Source organism: Colobus angolensis, unplaced genomic scaffold (genome assembly GCF_000951035.1).
Source record: "Colobus angolensis palliatus isolate OR3802 unplaced genomic scaffold, Cang.pa_1.0 Scaffold86, whole genome shotgun sequence".
Classification (NCBI taxonomy): domain Eukaryota; kingdom Metazoa; phylum Chordata; class Mammalia; order Primates; family Cercopithecidae; genus Colobus; species Colobus angolensis.
In genome coordinates, this window is record NW_012122487.1 from 1,488,502 (window position 1) to 1,508,284 (window position 19,783).

The 19,783-nt window shown below is 36.9% G+C and overlaps 1 protein-coding gene across 1 annotated transcript; it reads right to left on the bottom strand.

The window, feature by feature from the left end:
* Window positions 1-9,276: 9,276 nt before the first annotated feature.
* IFNA8 (interferon, alpha 8) lies at window positions 9,277-10,325 on the bottom strand. The gene has a single exon (XM_011930335.1). The coding sequence runs from the start codon at window positions 10,286-10,288 to the stop codon at window positions 9,719-9,721; it is 570 nt and encodes a 189-aa protein (XP_011785725.1). The 5' UTR covers window positions 10,289-10,325; the 3' UTR covers window positions 9,277-9,718.
* Window positions 10,326-19,783: the final 9,458 nt, after the last annotated feature.

Below are 19,783 nucleotides of genomic sequence, written 5' to 3' on the forward strand. Positions count from 1 at the left end.
AGAGAGAGAGAGAGAGAGAGAGAGAAAGAGAGAGAGAGAGAGAGAGAGAGAGAGAGAGAGACTCTGTTTGTTTGGGAGAAAGTAAGGGAAGAGAACAAGAGTACCTGCCTTGTAATCCAGAGAATTCTCCCAGATCTGGTCCAAGACCATCAAGGTGTTCCATCTACGAGTCTATAAGAAACAGCATTACTGGACTTGGGGTGCCCCCAAAAGCAGAAACAGCAACACCCAAGTTTTTTCAAATATCTGGAAAGCCTTCCCAGAACACCTTTCAAACATGAAAGAGAAGAAAAGACGTTCTCAAACAAAATCTGAGGAATTTCATGAATGTCAGACCTGTCCTACAAGAAAAGCTAAAGCAGTACTTCAATTAGAAAGGAAAGGATATTAATGAGAAGTAAGAAATAATCTGAAGTTACAAAAGTCACTGGTAATAGTAAGTACACAGAATGACATGGAATATTATAACACTGTAACTGTGGTGTGTAAACTACTCTTAAGTAGAAAAATAAAAAATGAACCAATTGAAAATAATATGTCTAACAAATTTTAAGGCATAAACAATACAATAAGATAGAAATAGAAATAACAATAAGCTAAAATGCAGGAGATGAAGTTAAGGTGCAGAGTTTATATTAGTTTTCTCTTTGTTTGTTTATTGATTTACACAAACAGAAGTTGTTATCTGTTTAAAATGGTTATTTGATAGTATTTGCAAGCCTCATGGTAACCTCAAATTTAATAACTTATAACACATAAAGAAAAGTCAGAAACTAAATTATATCACATGAGAAAATCACCTCAAATGAGAAAGGAAGACAGAAAGGAAGGAAAGAAGAAAGAGAATAAAACAAAACAAGGGGGAAACAAAACAAATAACAAAGTGGCAGGAGTAAACCCTTATTTATCAATTATAACATTGAATGGAAATGGACTTATCTCTCCTAGCAAAAGACATAGAGTGGCTGAGTGGATAAGAAAAGCAAGACCCAGTGATAGGTTGTCTACAAGAAACACACTTCACTTATTTCACCTGTATCACCTATAAAGACACGCATAGACTGAAAATAAAGGGATGGAAAAAGATACTCCATGCCAATGGAAACCAAAAAAGAGCAGGAGTAACTATACTTATATCAAACAAAATAGATTTTAAGACCAAAAGTATAAGAAGACACAAAGAAGGTCACTATATAATGTAAAAGGGTCAACTCAGCAGGAGGATATAACAACCATAAATATATTAAAACACTAGCACACCCATATATATAAAGCAAATATTATTAGAGTTAAATCAAGAGGTAGATCCAAATACAGTAATAACTGGAGACTTCAACACCCCACTTTCAGCAGTGGACAGATCTTCCAGACAGAAAATCAACAAAGAAACATCAGACTTATTCTGCACTCCAGTCCAAAGAAATCTAAGAGATATTTAGGAAACACTTCATCATATAGCTGCAGAGTACACATTATCCTCCTAAACACATGGATCATTCTCAAAGACAGACCATATGTTATGTCACAAAACAAGTCTTAAAACATTTTAAAAAATGAAATGCTATAAAGCATCTTCTCTGACCACAATGGAACAAAACTAAAAATCAATAACAGGAGGAATTTTGCAATACAAAAATATGAAAATTAAACAATATGCTCTTGAATGTCTCAAGCATCAATAAAAAAATTAAGAAGGAAAACGAAAAATGTCTTGAAACAAATGATAATGAAAACATGACATATTGGAATTTATGGGATACAGCAAAAGCAGTACTAAGAGGGAAGTTTATCATTATAACATCAACAAAAATGAAAAACTTCAAATAACTTCAAATAAATATATAATGATTTCAAACAACTCTATGGGAAAAAAATCTAATAATCGGACTTAAAAATGGTCAAAAGGTCTGAATGGAAATTTCTCAAAAGGAGACATACAAATAACAAACAGGTATATTGAAAGGTGCTCAACATCATTGATCATCAGAGAAATGCAAATCAAAACTACAGAGAGGTTATCTCACCCCAGTTAAAATGGCTTTTATCCAAAAGTCAGCCAATAACAAATGCTAGCAAGGATATGAAGAAAAGAGAACCCTTATAAACTGTTGGTGGGAATGAAAATTAGTACAACCACTATGGAGAAGAGTTTTGAGGTTCATCAAAAACTAAAAATAGATCTATCATAAGATCCAGTAATCCCACTGCTATGTATATACCCAAAAGAAAGGTAATCAGCATATCGAAGAGAATGTGGACTTCCATGTTTATTGCAGCACCATTCACAATAGCCGTGATTTGCAAGCAATCTAACTGTGCATCAGCGGATGAATAGACAAACAAAATGTGATACACACAATGGAGTACTATTCAGCCGTACACAACGGTGAGATCCTGTCATTTCACACAGCATGGATAGAACTGGAAGTCGTCATGTTAAGCGAAAAAAGCCAGATCCAGAAAGACAAATTGCGAATTCTCACTTACTTGTGGAAGCTAAAAATTAAAACAATTGAATCCATGGAGATAAAAGGATGGTTACCAGAGGCTGAGAAGGGTAGTTAGGGGGCCGGGGGAATTAAGACAGTTAATGGGTACAAAAAATACTTAGAAAGAGTAAGACCTAATTTTTGGTAGCACAACAGGGTGACTACAGTCAAAAATAATTTAATTGTGCATTTTACAATAACTGAAAGAGTATAATTGGATTGTCAAAAAAAGGACAAGTGCTTGAGGGTGTGGACACACCATTTACTCTGATGTGATTACTAGGTATTGCATGCCTGTACCAAAGTATCTCATGTACCTCATAAATATACACATACTATATAGCCCCAAAAATTAAAAATAAAAAAAGACATTTTTAAAAAAAGAATCACAAAGACATAACCAGGTTTATTTTTTAAAAAGGTGTATTTGGCCCTTCTCCTGTACTGATTTTCCCACAGGTGGTAGAGGACTAAAGAAAAATCAAATTATTTAACATAATAAATAGGGCCCTCTAGGAGAGAAGCAATCTAAAGTTTGTGTCTCTAACCTGAGGCAGATATTTGAGAGGTTTCTGCCAAATTGAAACCTCACCCTGCTACCTAAGCAATTAACACCTAGGCAATTCACACACAATTTCTGATAAACTACCTCAATTACAATTTTGAGCAGATCACCTCAATATGTGTCAATTCTAGCCCTACAAAAATCCACAGGTGAAAGTTGGCAATCATTCATTGAGGCCTCTTAAATTTCTTTACTTGTGCCAGTATTCCCTTTAACTACCAAGTCAGGTGGGACTGATGCCAGCTTATTTGTCATTCAGTGTAAGAGTGAGGATTTTCTCCTGATATAAAATCAAGGGATAGAATCTTAGAATAGGAAGGAATTCGTAAAACTAAGAACTTACTCTTAAGAAAGATATCATGTCCCTTCAAACAGGAGATGTTTTGCTGAGTTTCTTTGCAATTTAACACCCAGAATGGCAGGCTAGCCTGCCTTCTAGTTTGACACAGAACATGGAGGGAGGGATGAGTCAGGAGCCCCTGAGACGCTGAGCAGGCTGGAGGCAAGGGACACATTCTGACCCTTTCTCTCTCCACATAGCTGTCCATTGCCCAAAGGACATGTCCTGCCTGACCTGGGAGTATTTTCCTTCTCTATGATACAAAAGCTTTGGAAATGGCCTTCTTCCAATATCAGGAACAGTTCTTTCCGAGAAAGAGGCCCTTTTACTCAGGAAGAAAAATCTCCTACCAGGGACACACTTCTGCATATAGAAAACAGCCTGCTCCCCACATACTTGGCTGCTGTCTTGGTCCATCATGGCCAGTAGGTGGCTGCCTGCCCCTGTTAATGTAATAGGTCCCAAGTAAAATGGAATCTTCCATCTTCCCCTTTTCCTACAGCTACTCTTACATCACTGTAACAGGGGCATTCCCTCATTTTTCAGAAATATTCGCCGGAAGAAAAGAAAAAGAACTTCTTATATAACAGTTTCTGGAAAAACTAAAACTTACACTCACGTTTTACTTTTAATTGGTGGCTTTGTACTCTTAAAGGGAAACTGATGAAAAATACCTGCAAGGGAACAGAAGTCGGATGTATGAAGAGGCAGAGCAGGTTAATGAGGAGTGAAGAAGGGAGCACAGTGGAGATTTCTAAAGGAAGACGAAGGAAACTAATGTGATATGGGAGTGAAAATTGGGATCCAGAAAAACAGCGGGGGCAAGGGCATGTCAGATATCAGAATCGAAAAATGGGTACTATGTACAGGTCTATTTCACTTCAGTTTAGGAGACTTAACTTCCCTTCCAGATATTTCTACAAGCTGTATTTTCCTGACTGAATATATAAACCAGATTTTTCTTTCATCTGAAGGGTGACTATTTTTCAGTGTCCTCTGGAACACTTCCCAGAATGGCATTTTTTAGACTGTCATATTTTTGTAGGTAGTTACTGAGGGGTGGGGGCAGAGTTAGCTCTCTACTCTGATATTTACATGTGTGCAAAGATAATAAAATGAAGTAATAACTGTATTTTAAGGCTTCAGTGAGAAATACTGAAATTTAAGTGTTCTTAAATGTTTGTTCAACATTCACAACTACAAATATTTTCTTCTCTATGTTTATCTATAAAGATTAAGGTTCAGAGAAATTAGGTGAATTTCCTTAGATCACACAGAACTGCTGTCAGAATCTAATGTAGAATCCTACATTACATATTATGGGAAATGTTAAAAGTAGCCTTTAATTTTAAACCCATAATTTAACATGTTAAAATGTTAATAGACTACTATTGAGTTTTTAAAAAGCTTTGATTCCAAAATTAAACAGATGTCTTCCCTGGTCTTCTTTTAATTGTTGCATGCTATTATATTTTGGGGGGCCAGTTTTTACCTATTTTTTACCTTAGATAGTGGAGAAAACTTCACTGATCCAGTTTTACTCTTCTGTCTTATAAATTGTCCTAAATGTTACATTTATTGCAATTTAGTTATTTGTGCATCCTGGAGAACTTGTGATTTTCATGAAATTACTGTTCTACATAGATGAAATATAAATTTAATCAGGAAGAATGCATTGATAATGTAAAACAATAGAAGAATTATTGGCAATCTTTCCCTATTAGGAAATGAAATGAATTTATAACAGTAATACTAAAAACAATGTGATATAGAAGAAAATAAGTTTAGCAAATTTTTAAAGCATATAATTTCACCAAAACTTGGTGAAATACATTTGAAATTATATTATCTGTAGTAATTATATTTAGGAAAAAGATATAGCTGATGTTAACATGGTGGAAAGAAGTTTTCAATAAATTATTTTAAAATGATAATAAAGGCAGAAATCCAATGTAAAATGTCACACTACAAACACTAATAAAATCTTGATAGAACAGAGAATTGAGAGTGATATTAGATTTTAAATAAGAATTCCTGGGGTATAATTTTATGCTTATAATAGCTAAATTTTTTAAATGTTGTTGTTTTTTTTTTTAATGTACACAAATTTCTAACTTTTTCCTGTGAAACAGGGTATGGCTACAGAGACTTGGATGGCAAATTATGAAATAAAGCCTGGTGTCAGGATTTTCTTACCTAAAACAAAAAATGCAGGAAAGTTATGTAAAATATATAACACATAAACCACCACCAAAGAATGGAAGGGAAATAATATTTGAAAAGAATTAAGACATTGATTAGAGATGCGGAGTGTGACGATAACATTTATGTGCCACCTTGGCTAGGCCAGGGCACCCATGTTTTGGTGAAACATTATTCAAGGTGTTCCTGTGAAGGTATGTTTTAGATCAGATTAATATCTAAATATTTGAGTAAAGCAGATTATCCTCGATAATGTGGGTGGGCTTCATCCAATCAGTTGAAGGCTTAAAAGAAAATGATTAATTTCCCCAGAAGCAGGGGAAATTCTGCCAGCAGACCACCTATGGGCTCCAACGGCAACCCTTCTCCAGGTCTCCAGCCTGCTGACTTACACTGCAGATTTTGGATCTGCCAAGCTTTCACAATCACGTGAGCAAATTCTTTAAAACAAATCTGTCTCACACACACACGTGCGCGCACGCACACACACACACACACACACACAAACACACAACCTGATGGTTCTGTTTCTCTGGAGAAGCCTGACATAGACAGGTTGGGAAGCCAAGCCATGTCCACCTCCTAAATTTCTCCATCCTGCCCTCTAGAGGACAGAAGACTGCAAACGATACAACATTTTGTAATTTGTCTAAGGCTCTGGTCAACTCCTAGTCTGAAAGCAGCAAATGCAGATGTTGAGTGTGTAGCCGGAGGAAAGACTCAAGAGGCCCTTGTGCAGTTGTAGGCTCTCCCTCCCTGCTACCTCAGCAATTCACACACACTTCCCAGTGAAATCACTCCATGAATATATGGTGTCAATTATAGGAATGCCTCTCAAACTCTACCAAAATTTATACATTTGAATAAATAGACCTCACTAGCTCTCAGGGAACAGTAATGTTATTCTTTCACATTCCTAAGCTTCCATGGGAATTCTTCCTTTTGCTAACTAGGCAGGGGTTTTACTCTTGAGTGGAAGAACTGTAAAGATCATTATTCAAAGTGACAGTGAGAAAATATTTTAATTTGGTAATGTTTGAACTCTGATATTAGGAATAAATCTGTGAAGTTAAGATTGTACTGCTGTTTTAATGCACCATTAAACATGAGGTTTCTGTAAGCAGTATTAAGTTCCAATACAAAATGGCAGCTCTACTATGCCCTGGAGTCCCAATGTATGAGAATGGGGTGATCCTGGGGAGTAGACTATTCTGCACAGTAGGGTGTGGGCAGATATTACATCTCTGTGTCCATATCACTGTGAATCCCAAGGAGCCCATGCCTTGACTGCACCTGGAAACTCATTCTCTTTGTAACAGACCAGGGATAAGGAACACACTTGGACAACATTAGCATCTCTTCTGGCCAAGAAATAGCTTTTTTTGCAGCACAAAGAGAAATCTCTAGAACTGGTAGGATTTCTCCATAGATCAGAAACCTGCCCTCCAGTCTTGGTTGCTGCCCTTGTCACACTTGGTCCCAGGGGACTGTCTTTTTTGTTTAACTTCTGCTTTCTACTTTTACTTTTCTACTCTTTAGGGAAACTATGAAGCCAGAACCACAACAGAACAGAAAGCAGCTCTGTATGAAAGGGCAGGAGGATAAAGGGAGTGAATGACCAAGGAAACCCTGGTGATATGAGACTGCATCCTGGAATGCTGCAAGCCAGGGAAGGAATGTACCAGGTGCCAGAATCAGTCAATATACATCATGTGTCTTCTGCAGTTCAAACTAGATGCTTCTCCTAACTCAGGAAAAGCAGCAGCCACCATTCCCTGACTGCATATAAATAGGACACATCTTTGAAATGAGGAGGGACAATTTTTCAGCCTCTCTAGAATTCTCATTTTCTCAGTCTCCTTCCATTGGAGATCAGTTACTGAAATATAGGACATAGTCCCTAAGAATTTTATAGAAAGACAAATATTATCATCTACAACTGTATGAAGAAAAATAGGAAAATACCTACCATATTTTAACTCCTTATTTGATAGAAGATATTATTATAGGTGCTTTAAAATTCATGTATTCTTTTAATATTCACAACTATATAAATATTTTGAAACCATTTTATTTATGAGAAAACTAAGGCTCAAAGAGATTAAGCAGATTGATCAACAATACACCTACATCCAAGCAGAATGAAATTTTGGTGTCAAATTCTTTAAAGTAAGTGATGGGTAATTTTGTCAGTTTTGTATTCCAGATTTCTGTTATAAATCTCCTTTTATTCATGAATTATACACAATTATACACAACTCTTCCTTATTTTCTGAATATCCATGATTCATGTATTTTCACTTGGTGTTGACCAGTTTTTTTCTTTACCTTAGGTATTGAGAAAGAAAGTCTCTGATTGTTTCCCACTTTCATTTTGTGAGGGATGTTTGTCAGTCTTTATGTCTATAGTAATTCGGTTCTTTCTGGATTGACAAAGACTACAATATTCATGAAATCAGGAAGAATTACCAAAGTGTAACATAAAAGATCTTCTTATATCTAGCACTACAAGAAATTAAGATGGCTTATAAAGCTGCAGAAGAACTGTACTAAACCAGTGTGGCAACAATGGAAGTTAACTAACAACAAATAAGGCCAATACTTCCAGGTGTCATTATATTATCATCATTAATTATTTTGGTGAAGGATTGAATTAGTTATCTCTTACTCCCTAACAAATTAACAGAAACTAGGCAGCTTACTAATAGTCAGAGTAGTATTAATTAAAACAAGAATAAATTATAATTATAAATAATATATCATGATTTAAAATAATATATTAAATGTATTAATATGATTTGCTAGTACATCAGTTATATGAAATCTATCCAAAAAAAAATTTGACAAAGGAAATACTATGCACAGAAAAGGTAACCCACATTCTTTCTTTCCCCCATCACATCCTATTTTTTCTCCCTCTTCAGAGTCACTAACTTCTCTTATTTACACTTCCAGCTGCTACAGTGTGGTTTGTTCTGATTTATTTTACCATAATAACTCTTATAAGGTTGCCAGTGTCATCTGTTTTCCCAAAGGTAGTGGACAGTTTCAATGTATACCTTCTGGGAATCTACTGATAACTCTTTTCAGAATATTAATTTTCTTAAACTTTTTTTCCTAGTATTTTCTCCTGTTGTCCTTCTAATGTGTGGCCTTTCCATCTGTTTCTTTGTGCCTCTTCTCTTTCCTTCCTTAACTGTGGAAGGTCCTCAGAATCACGTTTAAGCCATTTTCTCCCTCAACACTCTCTCTCCACATGAGCTCCTCCATTTCTGGGCTTTCAGTTATCACATATGAACCTCTAGCAACTGCATTCTTTATTAATTGCAAACTCATATATCCAACTGGCAGTGCACAATTGTGCTTAGATGTCTACCAGTTAGCATGTAGAGGACAGCTCTGCATTTAGTTTTATTTCCTCATATGCCTTGGTCTACCTTCTAGTGAGATAAATTCACTGGTTCTTTCTTCTCATTATGGCATTAGACATAACTGATATTAAGTATGATTACTGTTTTTAGGTTTCTTTCCTCACAAAAAACAAAGATACGAGAGAGCAGGAATTGTATTTGTTATGTTCACCTGGATATCTTGAGGGCAACATACAACTTAATTTACACAAAGTTCATTTTTACTTATAATTTGAATGTAATAAGCATGGATAAAGGAATCGTACCATCCATTCTTTAATCAGTTTGCACAATCAGGTTTGGAGTTAAATTTTAAAGAATAAATAAATAAATATAAGAATTTTTCTATAGTAAAAATTTAATAAACAAGGCAAAATAATAAATATAAAGAACATATTTTTGTTACACAATTCACAATGTAAAAGTTCACATAATATAATATGAACAAAACTAATTTAAGTCCTATAAATAGTTAACTAAATAAAGATTTAAATAAATAGATGAATAGATCCATCAGCATGGTCATCTGTAAGGGACTAGTACCCATACAGATGAACAGGACATTGCTTAACACTCCTGAAAACACTTGACATATTTGATTCAACTCATGGCGTGGTTACAGCAGAAACAAGAGTCTTTGAAAGGGCACAACTTGTGGAAGTGTGAGCTGCTGTATTAGTCTGTAAGAATCATTTCCATGTTGCACCAGGTCTCATTCCTTACTCTTCAATCTTTTTTGCAAGTTGATTGATAAAGACAAGGATCTCATGATTTCTGCTCTGACAACCTCCCAGGCACAAGGGCTGTATTTCTTCTCTGTCAGATATAGAGTAATTCTTTGGAAGTATTTCTTCACAGCCAGGATGGAGTCCTCGTACGTCAGGTGAGTTTCTGTCACCCCCACTTCCTGCATCACACAGGACTCCAGGTCATTCAGCTGCTGGTCAAGTTTGATGTAGAACTCATCTAGAAGGGTCTCATTGAAAGCAGTAGATGAATTCTTTGTGTTGAAGAGGTTGAAGGTCTGCTGGATCATCTCATGGAGGACAGAGATGGCTTGAGCCTTCTGGAAGTTTTTATCATCAAACTCCTCCTGGGAGAATTCAAAGTCATGTCTGTCCTTCAGGCAGGAGAAAGGAGAGATTCTTCTCATTTGTGCCAGGAGCACCAAGGCCCTCCTGTAACCCAGGCTGTGGGTCTGAGGCAGATCACAGCCCAGGGAGCTGAATGGCTTGTAGCTGAGCACCACTAGGGCCATCAGTAAATAAAAGGTCAAGGCCATTGTAGATGTTGCGGATGCTGCTGAGCTGGCTCAGATGGATGACCCTTAACCTTGGGCTCCAGGATCTCTGAAGACTTTGGTTTGTACACGGCCTTATATAGGGAACATACTCATTTCCATTTTCTGAACGCTACTGCATTTTTTTTCTACTTCTGTTTTTGCTTTCCTTTATGCACTCTCTACATGGGCTTAAGGAAGTGTTTCTCAACCAGTTTTCTTTTCATTACTGCATTCCCTTTCTCAACCTCCAGAGTCCTGTTTGATAATTTTTTTCTAAGTAAACCCCTCCTGATAATTTAATAACATAGATATATTATGTGCATATATGGATGTACTGCTTTTCTATCCACTTTAAAAAACAAAGTGGACAATTTACTTTTTTATGCAATGCAACATTAAGAAGAAGTAAAAATTTTATGCTAAAAGTTAAATATAAAAGCTATTGGCATTTAACTTTATAAAAGTTATTTGCTGAGTGACTTCGAGTATATTTACTTATATAAATATTTATGAATCAAGTGAAACATGCAAAGTTATAATATATGAAGATATATAATACCAATATAATAAAAATACTTATATAAAAATATGTAATACCAATAGAATAAAAATACTTAAAAATCTCACAAAACTGCTAAGGGCCTATTTAAAATTAAATTATTCCTAAACCTATAACATTTAATTTATTATACTGAACTTTTAGTATTGCTTCATATAGAAAATAATTTTTACCTTCACTAACTGCTAGATTTTCATCCAGATATTGTCAACATATTTTTCTTTTTAGCACTTGCTATAAGTATTAATGTTTGAAAAAGTTTTATACAATTTAATAATAAAATAAAAGCATTTGCACAAAAGAGTATAATACAATTGAAAGCACTGAGGATCAAACATAAGCTACATACCCAAACAGCCAATGGCAGCCCATTTATATGCCGACGGAGACCACATTACGTGGTATGACTCTGAGATGGAGCACATAGTGGACAGAAAGTCCACCAATGACAACCATCTATTTCACACTGGTTTGCAGCATTAATCTCACATACATTTTGTGTATCTTCCATGAACTCAGTATCACTCTTTTTCATGTAATACATAAGAAAACCAAATGAAAGAAAATAAATACTAAAGGATAAGGTTTTGTTAGAGTTCAGCATTGAAGGGCCATAAACGAATATAATATCTACAATATGTTCACACCACAAGAACTAAGGTTTGTACCCTTAGGAGCAATATCATCCCCAATGAGAATACACAATCGAGAAAACATCAATTTGATTTTTCAAAACAATTTTTGCATTAACGTTTAGATTTCCCAAAGAACCTGGGGACATCCCAATTCTAGTTCATTCTTATAAAATAAGCCATCTGTTTCCTAAGGTCAGTAATAATATCTAAGTATGATAAAGTAAATGATGTGTACAATTGTTCTACATAGCACGCAAGATACCAGATATCTTTCTCATTTCCTTTTTCACAGAAAGCAAAAGTTGTTGCTTTTTTGTATCCCAATAAATGAGAACAAAAATAAAACAAATGTATATCTAAATGTGATAAAAATGTAAGAATGGAAGTAATATCCCACTGGAGAAAAAAAACTAAAAAAATATAACTTGGATATTCAGCCCAGGTTAGATGGACATTAAGGGCTGGGGAAGAGCAGAAGCAAAATGGTGGAAGAGATGTAGATCAAAGATAGCAAATGGGCAGGAGCTCAAAGAAAAGTAATCATTACTGGTCCAGAGGGGTGTTTTCAGCTTTAGTGAATTCAGCCTTACTAGACAGTTGAGGGTGATGAACCAAACACAAGACATTGTGCACTAGAAATGCAAATTTGTGAGAGTACGATATTCTCTCTGTAGAATGGACAAATATAATTATCTCAAGTTCTCCACTAGTAGATGGATAAACTCAGAAGATCAATACATCTCATATTATCTGTTGTGATGGTTAACATTGAGTGTTATCTTGATTGAACTGAAGGATGCAAAGTGTTATTCCTAGGTGTGTCTATGAGGGTATTGCCAAAGGAGATTAAAATTTGAGTCAGTGGACTGGGAGAGGCAGACTCACACTCAGTCACTGTGTACACCATCTAATCAACTGCCAACATGGCTAGAATTAAGCAGGGAGGAGAAGATGGAAGAGGAGACTTGCTGAGTCTTCTGGCCTTCATCTTTCTGATGGATGCTTCCTGCCTTTGAAATCAGATTCCAAGTTCTTAAGCTTTTGGACTCTTGGACTTACACCAGTGATTTGGAAGGGGGTCTCAGGCCTTTGGCCACAGACTAAAGGCTGCACTGTCGACTTCTCTACTTGGGAGGTTTTAGGACTTGGACTGATCCACCACTGGCTTCCTTGCTTCTCAACCTGCAGACTGCCTATGGTAGGACTTTACCTTGTGATCGTGTGAGTCAATTCTCCTTAATAAACTCCCTCTTATATATAAATATATCCTATTAGTTCTGTCCCTCTGGAGAACTCTGACTAATATATCTATCTAACAAGAAGCCAGGGAATAGATGATTTCAAAGGAAACTTCTCTTGACTTAATAAAAAGGACAATAATGACAACACTAATAAGAAAAAGTTGCTAAATTTTATTGTATTTCTTATCAATCAGATATTGTTCTTAGCACTTACAAAAACTATTTTCACTTCATTCAATGAGATATACCCTCATTTTCATATTTATTGAACATCTACTATATGCCCATCCCTACTTAGTTGCTAGAGATATCAGTGACCAAAGCAGACACTGACAGGTTGTACTATTGTCCCCTTTTACAAAAGGAAAACACAGAAGCACAGGGAGCTATTGAGTCGTAGAGCCACAGTTCGAACCCAAAACATCTGACTCTAAATCCTCAGTTCTTACATGCTCCCTGGGAATTATTTCTGGCCACAAGACCCAGAGCTGGTTTCTAGACGCCGGTCAATGTTTTCTTAGTACAGTCTCACATAAAGAAGGTCAAGCTTTTTCTTTTCAGCTCGTTCATCCTCTCCTTCACTGAAAAGTCCTATTTGTTTATGCCTGATATGTTACATTATAATAAAGATGGGCCCCAATTTATTTACATGTTATATACTAGTTTTGTTTTCTTGAGAATGTATATTCATAAACTTGAATGTAGTTGCAAAACTCTTCGTTTGCCCTAGTAATATATTCATAAACAACTCTGTAAAACCCTGCATATGTCCATCCTTTTATTCAAATATTCATAAGGCTTTAGATTTCTTTCTTAACACAAGTTTAAGACTAAGTCATGACAAGCTAGAGACATGAGCTAAATCAGAACTAAACCAATGAACTAAGGCTCAGAGTTCAGGGAGACCACATCTAGAAGGGCTCACTAAAAGGATTAAAAGTGGGAATGAAAAGACTTCTGGAGAAATGAGGAGAGTCCAGTGTATTATAGGAGGAGGACTGTGATACCTAAGTCGGAGTCACCTGACTTGCCAGCTGGTTGATGCCTTTTATGTTGCAGGCCGGCAGAGTTTGCTGCTGAGTTAATTTTACCACTTGTTTTGAGAAACTGGGTGATATATGGAGAGAACTAAAGAAAAGGGGTTGGAAAAAAAAATGTGTTTGCATAGGTGGAAAGATGCTTGCTAAAAATGGGCATAGAATTGGAGCAAACTATGCCTTTACTCTTTCTGTTTGGCCTTCCATTTTTTTAGGTGTGTCTTAATGTGATAATTATGTCATCTTATCCAGTGATTTTTTAAGATTCTCCTCATACAAAAAATAAGGGACCATTTGCTTCTTGTTATCTCCATCCATTTTCCATGCGATAGTGGGGTCTATTTCTGTTTGATTTCCAAAATTTGGCATGTAATATTCAAAGTGCTACTTCAGGTGGAAAAAACCAAGATTTTGGATTTTGAGTCCTTGGTCAGATGTTTTTGCCTGGTAGTGTTCTTATTCTTCTTTATGCATGGTTATAATTTTCTTTTTTTTTTTTTTTTGCTGTCACAGATGTCGCCTTTAGTGATCTGACCTATTTTCTCTTTAGAATATTTTATCAGGACTCCATAAGATACTTATGGACAGAGATATCATCTTATCTAACCTTGTTCCCTGGCATCTCGGCCCAGTCCCTATCATTTCAGGAGCTCAGTCAATATTCATGAAAAAGAGTAATCACTATAATACTAGTGGAAAGAATATTACCAATACATATTAGATACATAATTTGAAAGGAAAATAAATCAAAAGATAATTTGTAAAATCTTCAAGGTTCTTCACTGGAAGTTATAATTGAAAATTATGTGGGATATTCAAAAAAAGAACAGTCACTTGATTGTAGAATCATTTTCAAGTTCGTGTTTTTAATAATTAGAATATCTGAATGAGAAATAATGACTTGGACAAATGGAAGACTCCCTCTCCACTTGTCTTTCAGTGGTCTTCAAGTACCTGCAGAGATATCTGTCATAGTTTCCTTGTCTCCTCAGACAATAAGGAAACAATTTCAATTTTATAATGTGTTCCAAGGCCTTATCCCAGACTATTGGCCTTTTTTCAACTTTAGCCAATGCCTTTGGGAACCAATTTAACCATTTATTTCAAAGAGTCAATGATGCCATAAACTCTAATAAATGACATCTGTGTCCACTTCCCTGAATTTGAATTGTTAAAACAGATTTTGGAAAGAGTTTTTAATAGAGTATGTGAGCAAAAACATTGTTTTTTCCCTCTAAAAACAGCATTTGTACAAATATTATAAAAATGAAGATTAATCTTATTCAAAGAACTTGCCTTCTTTTCCTACTAGTCACCCAATTGGACTCCCTTTCACAACTTCTTTGTATCTTGGTATCCTATGAGAGTAAATCCAGGCCAAGTTAATTTGGTTGGAAGAGATTCTTGCCCTGTAACATCTTGGCCTGTGAAAACATCTACACGTGATATACCACACAGTTTAACCTTTGCAATTGACTAAACTAGATTCAAGCACCATAGCCACATTTGGGGTTATATGTTGACGATAGCAAAGCCACAAAATAAAAGGTACTCAGATCCTGGAATAGCCAACCAGAGTCATCTGAGCAGGAAGTCCTGCATTGAGCTTTTACAGGAAGGAAAGGTAAATTTGCATATTGATCTAAATACTAATTGTTTTCTATTTATCTGTTACAGCAGCTCTCATCAACTTAACGGACAAAGTCTTTTAAAATACTATCTTGAAGAAACTTTTCCATAAAAAATTAAATTTCCAACTTTGGAAATAGCAAATACCCCTCAAAGATTTAAGCAGATAAATAAAATTACAGATGATCATCTTGAGAAACTAATACATGTTCTTTTCTGCATTTTTTATAAATTTGTAATATACAATAAAATTTTGATGTAATCCACTGATTTTGGTTTCAGATTTTTCTAGCTGGTTAAAAAATCTGAGATGACTTTGCTTTTTTGGCTCAGGAAACAATAATGTAATTGATTAGAGAGAGTCATGAATATATAATAACTTTCTTGTTTATTTGTTGTCTTTTCTTTGAGGATTGTTAACGAGGGAAAAGCACCCTTCAATTTCCCCTCTGACAGCCTCCCAGGCACAGAGGACTTATTCCCTTTACTTCACATAGGGAATGATTCTTTGGAAATATTTCCAGACAGCAATTCCTAAATAGAGACAAGATAGATTTTCTACTTTTGTAGAAATTTACTTTTGTCAGCTGCAGTCGTTCTACGCTGTGATCAAGTCTGGAGAGTCGTTTATTGAGGAGGATCTTATGCCAAGCAACCAGTGTGTCGTCTCGTCCCTGGGGAAGAGGCTGAAGATCTGTTGGAGCAGCTGACGGTGGAAACGGATGTCTCATGTCTTCTGGATTTGGGTGATATTTCCTCGTTTCCTAGAAAACTTGAAGTGGGTTCTGTCATTAGGCATGATTGAGAGGGGATACTTTTCAGCTGTGTAAATAGCACAGCGGTTTCCTCCTGCCTGCCTTCTTTTCTAGCCATGGTTCCAAGGCTCGTCCCTCCCAAATGAGCAGGCAGCGCTGGAGATGAGCATGATCACTCCCGCCATTACCAGGGAGGTGTGGGCCACTGCTATTTCAGAGATTCACCAGCCTGCCGAGAGGTCGGCGCGGGCCCGCTACGCAAAGAGCGCAAAGCTCCCAGCGCTGCGCACCACGGCAGCAGCAAGGCGCCAGAATGGCGTTTCCTGATGCCCAGGATTTGGGAACCGCGGGTTTCAGTTTCGGGGCGTCCGGCAGCCCCAGGGAAACGTCGTCGCAGCTTATCGCGCCAACTTTGTGCAGCTTCAACCTGAGTAAAAAAATCTCCTTTGCTGTTGAGGCAGCTCCGCCGTGGTCTCCCTTGAGACATCTTCCTCAGGTAGCCAGCAGGGCACCTTTTATTTTCGGGATTTTCCCCTGGGTTTGGGGCTTTTATTTCCCATAGAGACTTCAGCGAGACTTGTTTTACGGAAGGACCAGTTGATTCCGGGACTTGAGGGCTCGAGATCGCATGGGGTTAATCTTCGGGATTCCGTTTGTGTGGGGGCGCGGGGCGGGGACTTCTTGGGGAAGGGGACACGCTGGACCCTGGGGCGAGCGGACGGGTCCTGGGAGCGCCCGGGGCTGGGGACGCTGCGTACCGGGCCAGAGAGAGGCGCCCGTGCCTGCCCCAGGGTGTGCCAGGAGCTAAGCTTTCAGCTTCAGACGTCAACATCGCTGAAACCATAGCTCAGGTATATTAAAGCTCAACGGCATTATTTTAAATACTTTATACCAAAGCAAGAATGTTGTGATCTTACTTCCCTAGCTTTAAAGGAAGCAAGCTCAGCAATGCTTTCAAGATCCCTACTTTGACATTTCCGGTGACTCAGGGACACTGAGATAATTTTATTTAATTTTAGTTTACTGAAAGGCCTTCCTCAGGACCCCACCTTGACTTGTGTTGCTGAAAAGAGAAATGAGCAGTGTTGCCTACAAGGAGTAGAGGAGCAGGTCAGAACTTTTTATTTTCTAGGGTAAGAATTTTAAAGCCTGAGTGGAGTTTGCCATAATTTGTTACACTGGCCCCTCTCCTTTGTAAGACCCTCAGAGTCTTCTTACATTTCCTGCCTTTACTTAAAATTTTGATATTTGCCTCATCATGGATGTTTAGGCATTAATTTCCAATTTTAATATTGTATTAAAATAGTATTTGAGTTTATAATTTAAGTATATATATTTAAATATATAAAGGATGTATATTTTTATATTGATCTATTTTATGTGTTTCTGTACATTTAAATACTTACATATAACATTTATTTAGTTCAGCATATACTTGATATAAAATTATAACATGTATGTATTTATATATTTAAAAACACATAATATATAAAATGTAAGTACATATACTACATATTCTTACATATATAGAGATATATAGTTACAAACTAAAAATAAAAGTAAAATACTAAGCCACCCATTGGCTGAACACGCCCCCTTTTGGCCAATGGGACCCTGAAAACCTTAACTGAATTCTCAACCATGATGGGAAACAGTTGGACACGCCTCATTATATCCCTCTCCATTTTGGAGTTTGGACATCAACTGGCCAGTATTAGTGTTATAAGAGAGACAATAAGACAAAACAGACTCTTTGTGGCAATAAGATAGCAAATTATAAGCAAGACCTAGGGCCATGCAAGGCAGGGGTTGAGTCATGCACTGCAAACCATAAAAATCTCCTTAAATGGATTTTTAAAAATTAACCCAGTCAAATGTGGCTCACTTTCTAACCTAACTGTCACATAGCATCGCATGGCAGATTGTAGACCCGTTTGTCTCAGTTTAAGCATTCTTTCTAATGAGTTCAAGTCTTTAGACAAAGCTTAACTCTTTCAACCAATTGCCAGCTAAAGAATCCCTGAAACCCACCTGTGACTTTTAAATCCCCACTTTGAGATGTCTTGCCTTTTCTGGCCAAACCAATGTATACCTTCCATGTATTGATTTATGATTTTACCTGCAATTCGTATCTCCCTGAAATGTCTAAAACCAAATTATAACCCAACCGCCTTGGGTGCACTTTTTCAGGACCTCTAAGACTGCTTCTCCAGGATATGGTCACTCATATTGGCTCAGAATAAACATTTTTAAAATATTTTCTAGTCCTACAGACTATTTCCTCTCCTAAAGTTTCCATTTAGGTGGCATCAGCGTGCAAGACCCTGAGAGTGTCAGGGGAGCTGTAATCAAAGCTTTTCTTGGATGGACTTGGTTGAATATGGACTATACAGATTATAAATATATGGTTGTATGTCTATATATTTTCTATATAGTTCACAAATTCAAACTATATAGATTATATTTATACTAAAGGTTACTATCTGTATTAGTCTGTTCTCATGCTGCTACTAAAGACATACCCAAGACTGGGTAATTTATAAAGGAAAGAAATTTAATTGACTCACAGTTCTGCATGGCTGGGGAGTCCTCACAATCATGGCAGAAGGTGAATGAGGAACAAAGTCATGTCTTACCTGGTGGCAGGCAAGAGAGAACTTGTGCAGGGAGAAGAACTCCCATTTATAAAACCATCGGATCTCGTGAGACTTATTCACTACCACGAGAACAGTATGGGAGAAACCAACCCCATGATTCAATTATCTCCACCTGGCCCCCACCATTGACATGTGGGAATTATTACAATTCAAGGTGAGATTTGGGTGGGTACACAGCCAAACCACATCACTATAATTTATCATGTTCAGATTCTCAGCCAGTAATTTCCAAACTTCATTTCACTTAATCTTTACAGTTTCTAATATGACAACTACTAAAATATTCTCAATTTTTCAGAAGAGGAAACGAAAATCTGATGTTTAACTTGCTAAGAGTCATTTGTCAGAAGGTGGAGCTTTCTACTGCCTCCCAACTCCCCTCTTGATTTGCTGTCAGTACTTCCTCTTGGCTGCACTGAGAATGTTAGTGCTTAATTAATCATAATCATGTCTTTAATGTCTGGCTTTTGTTCCCTAGAGGGCAATTATCTTCCTGTCTTATTATCCTTGAATCCACATTGCCAAGCACATTGTTTGTCCCATGTATGCAGTGAATACATTTTTAGTGACAGAATGAAGACAACTGAATGAGTTAAACATTGGTATGCCAGTTTTATGCCCTGTGATTGTGATTTGTGGCTCCTGTAAAGACAGGTGGAAGAAATCAAATCTAGTGCATTAGCCCCTTAAAAGGGAAATGGAGAGAGGTGAGGAAATGTGTATTTCAGTGCAATTTAATAAGTAAAAATGGGCCAGGCACAGTGGCTCACGCCTGTAATCCTAGCATTTTGGGAGGCCGAGGCGAGCGGATCACTTGAGGTCAGGAGTTCGAAACCAGCCTGGCCAACATGGTGAAACCCTGTCTCTACTAAAAATACGGAAAAACTAGCCAGGCATGGTGGCAGGTTCCTGTAATCCCAGCTACTTGGGAGGCTGAGGCAGGAGAATTGCTTGAACCCAGGAGGCAGAGGTTGCAATGAGC

Excerpts from the sequence above, each read along its gene's own strand:
- IFNA8 (XM_011930335.1), bottom strand. The coding sequence starts at position 10,288 with ATGGCCTTGACCTTTTATTTACTGATGGCCCTAGTGGTGCTCAGCTAC.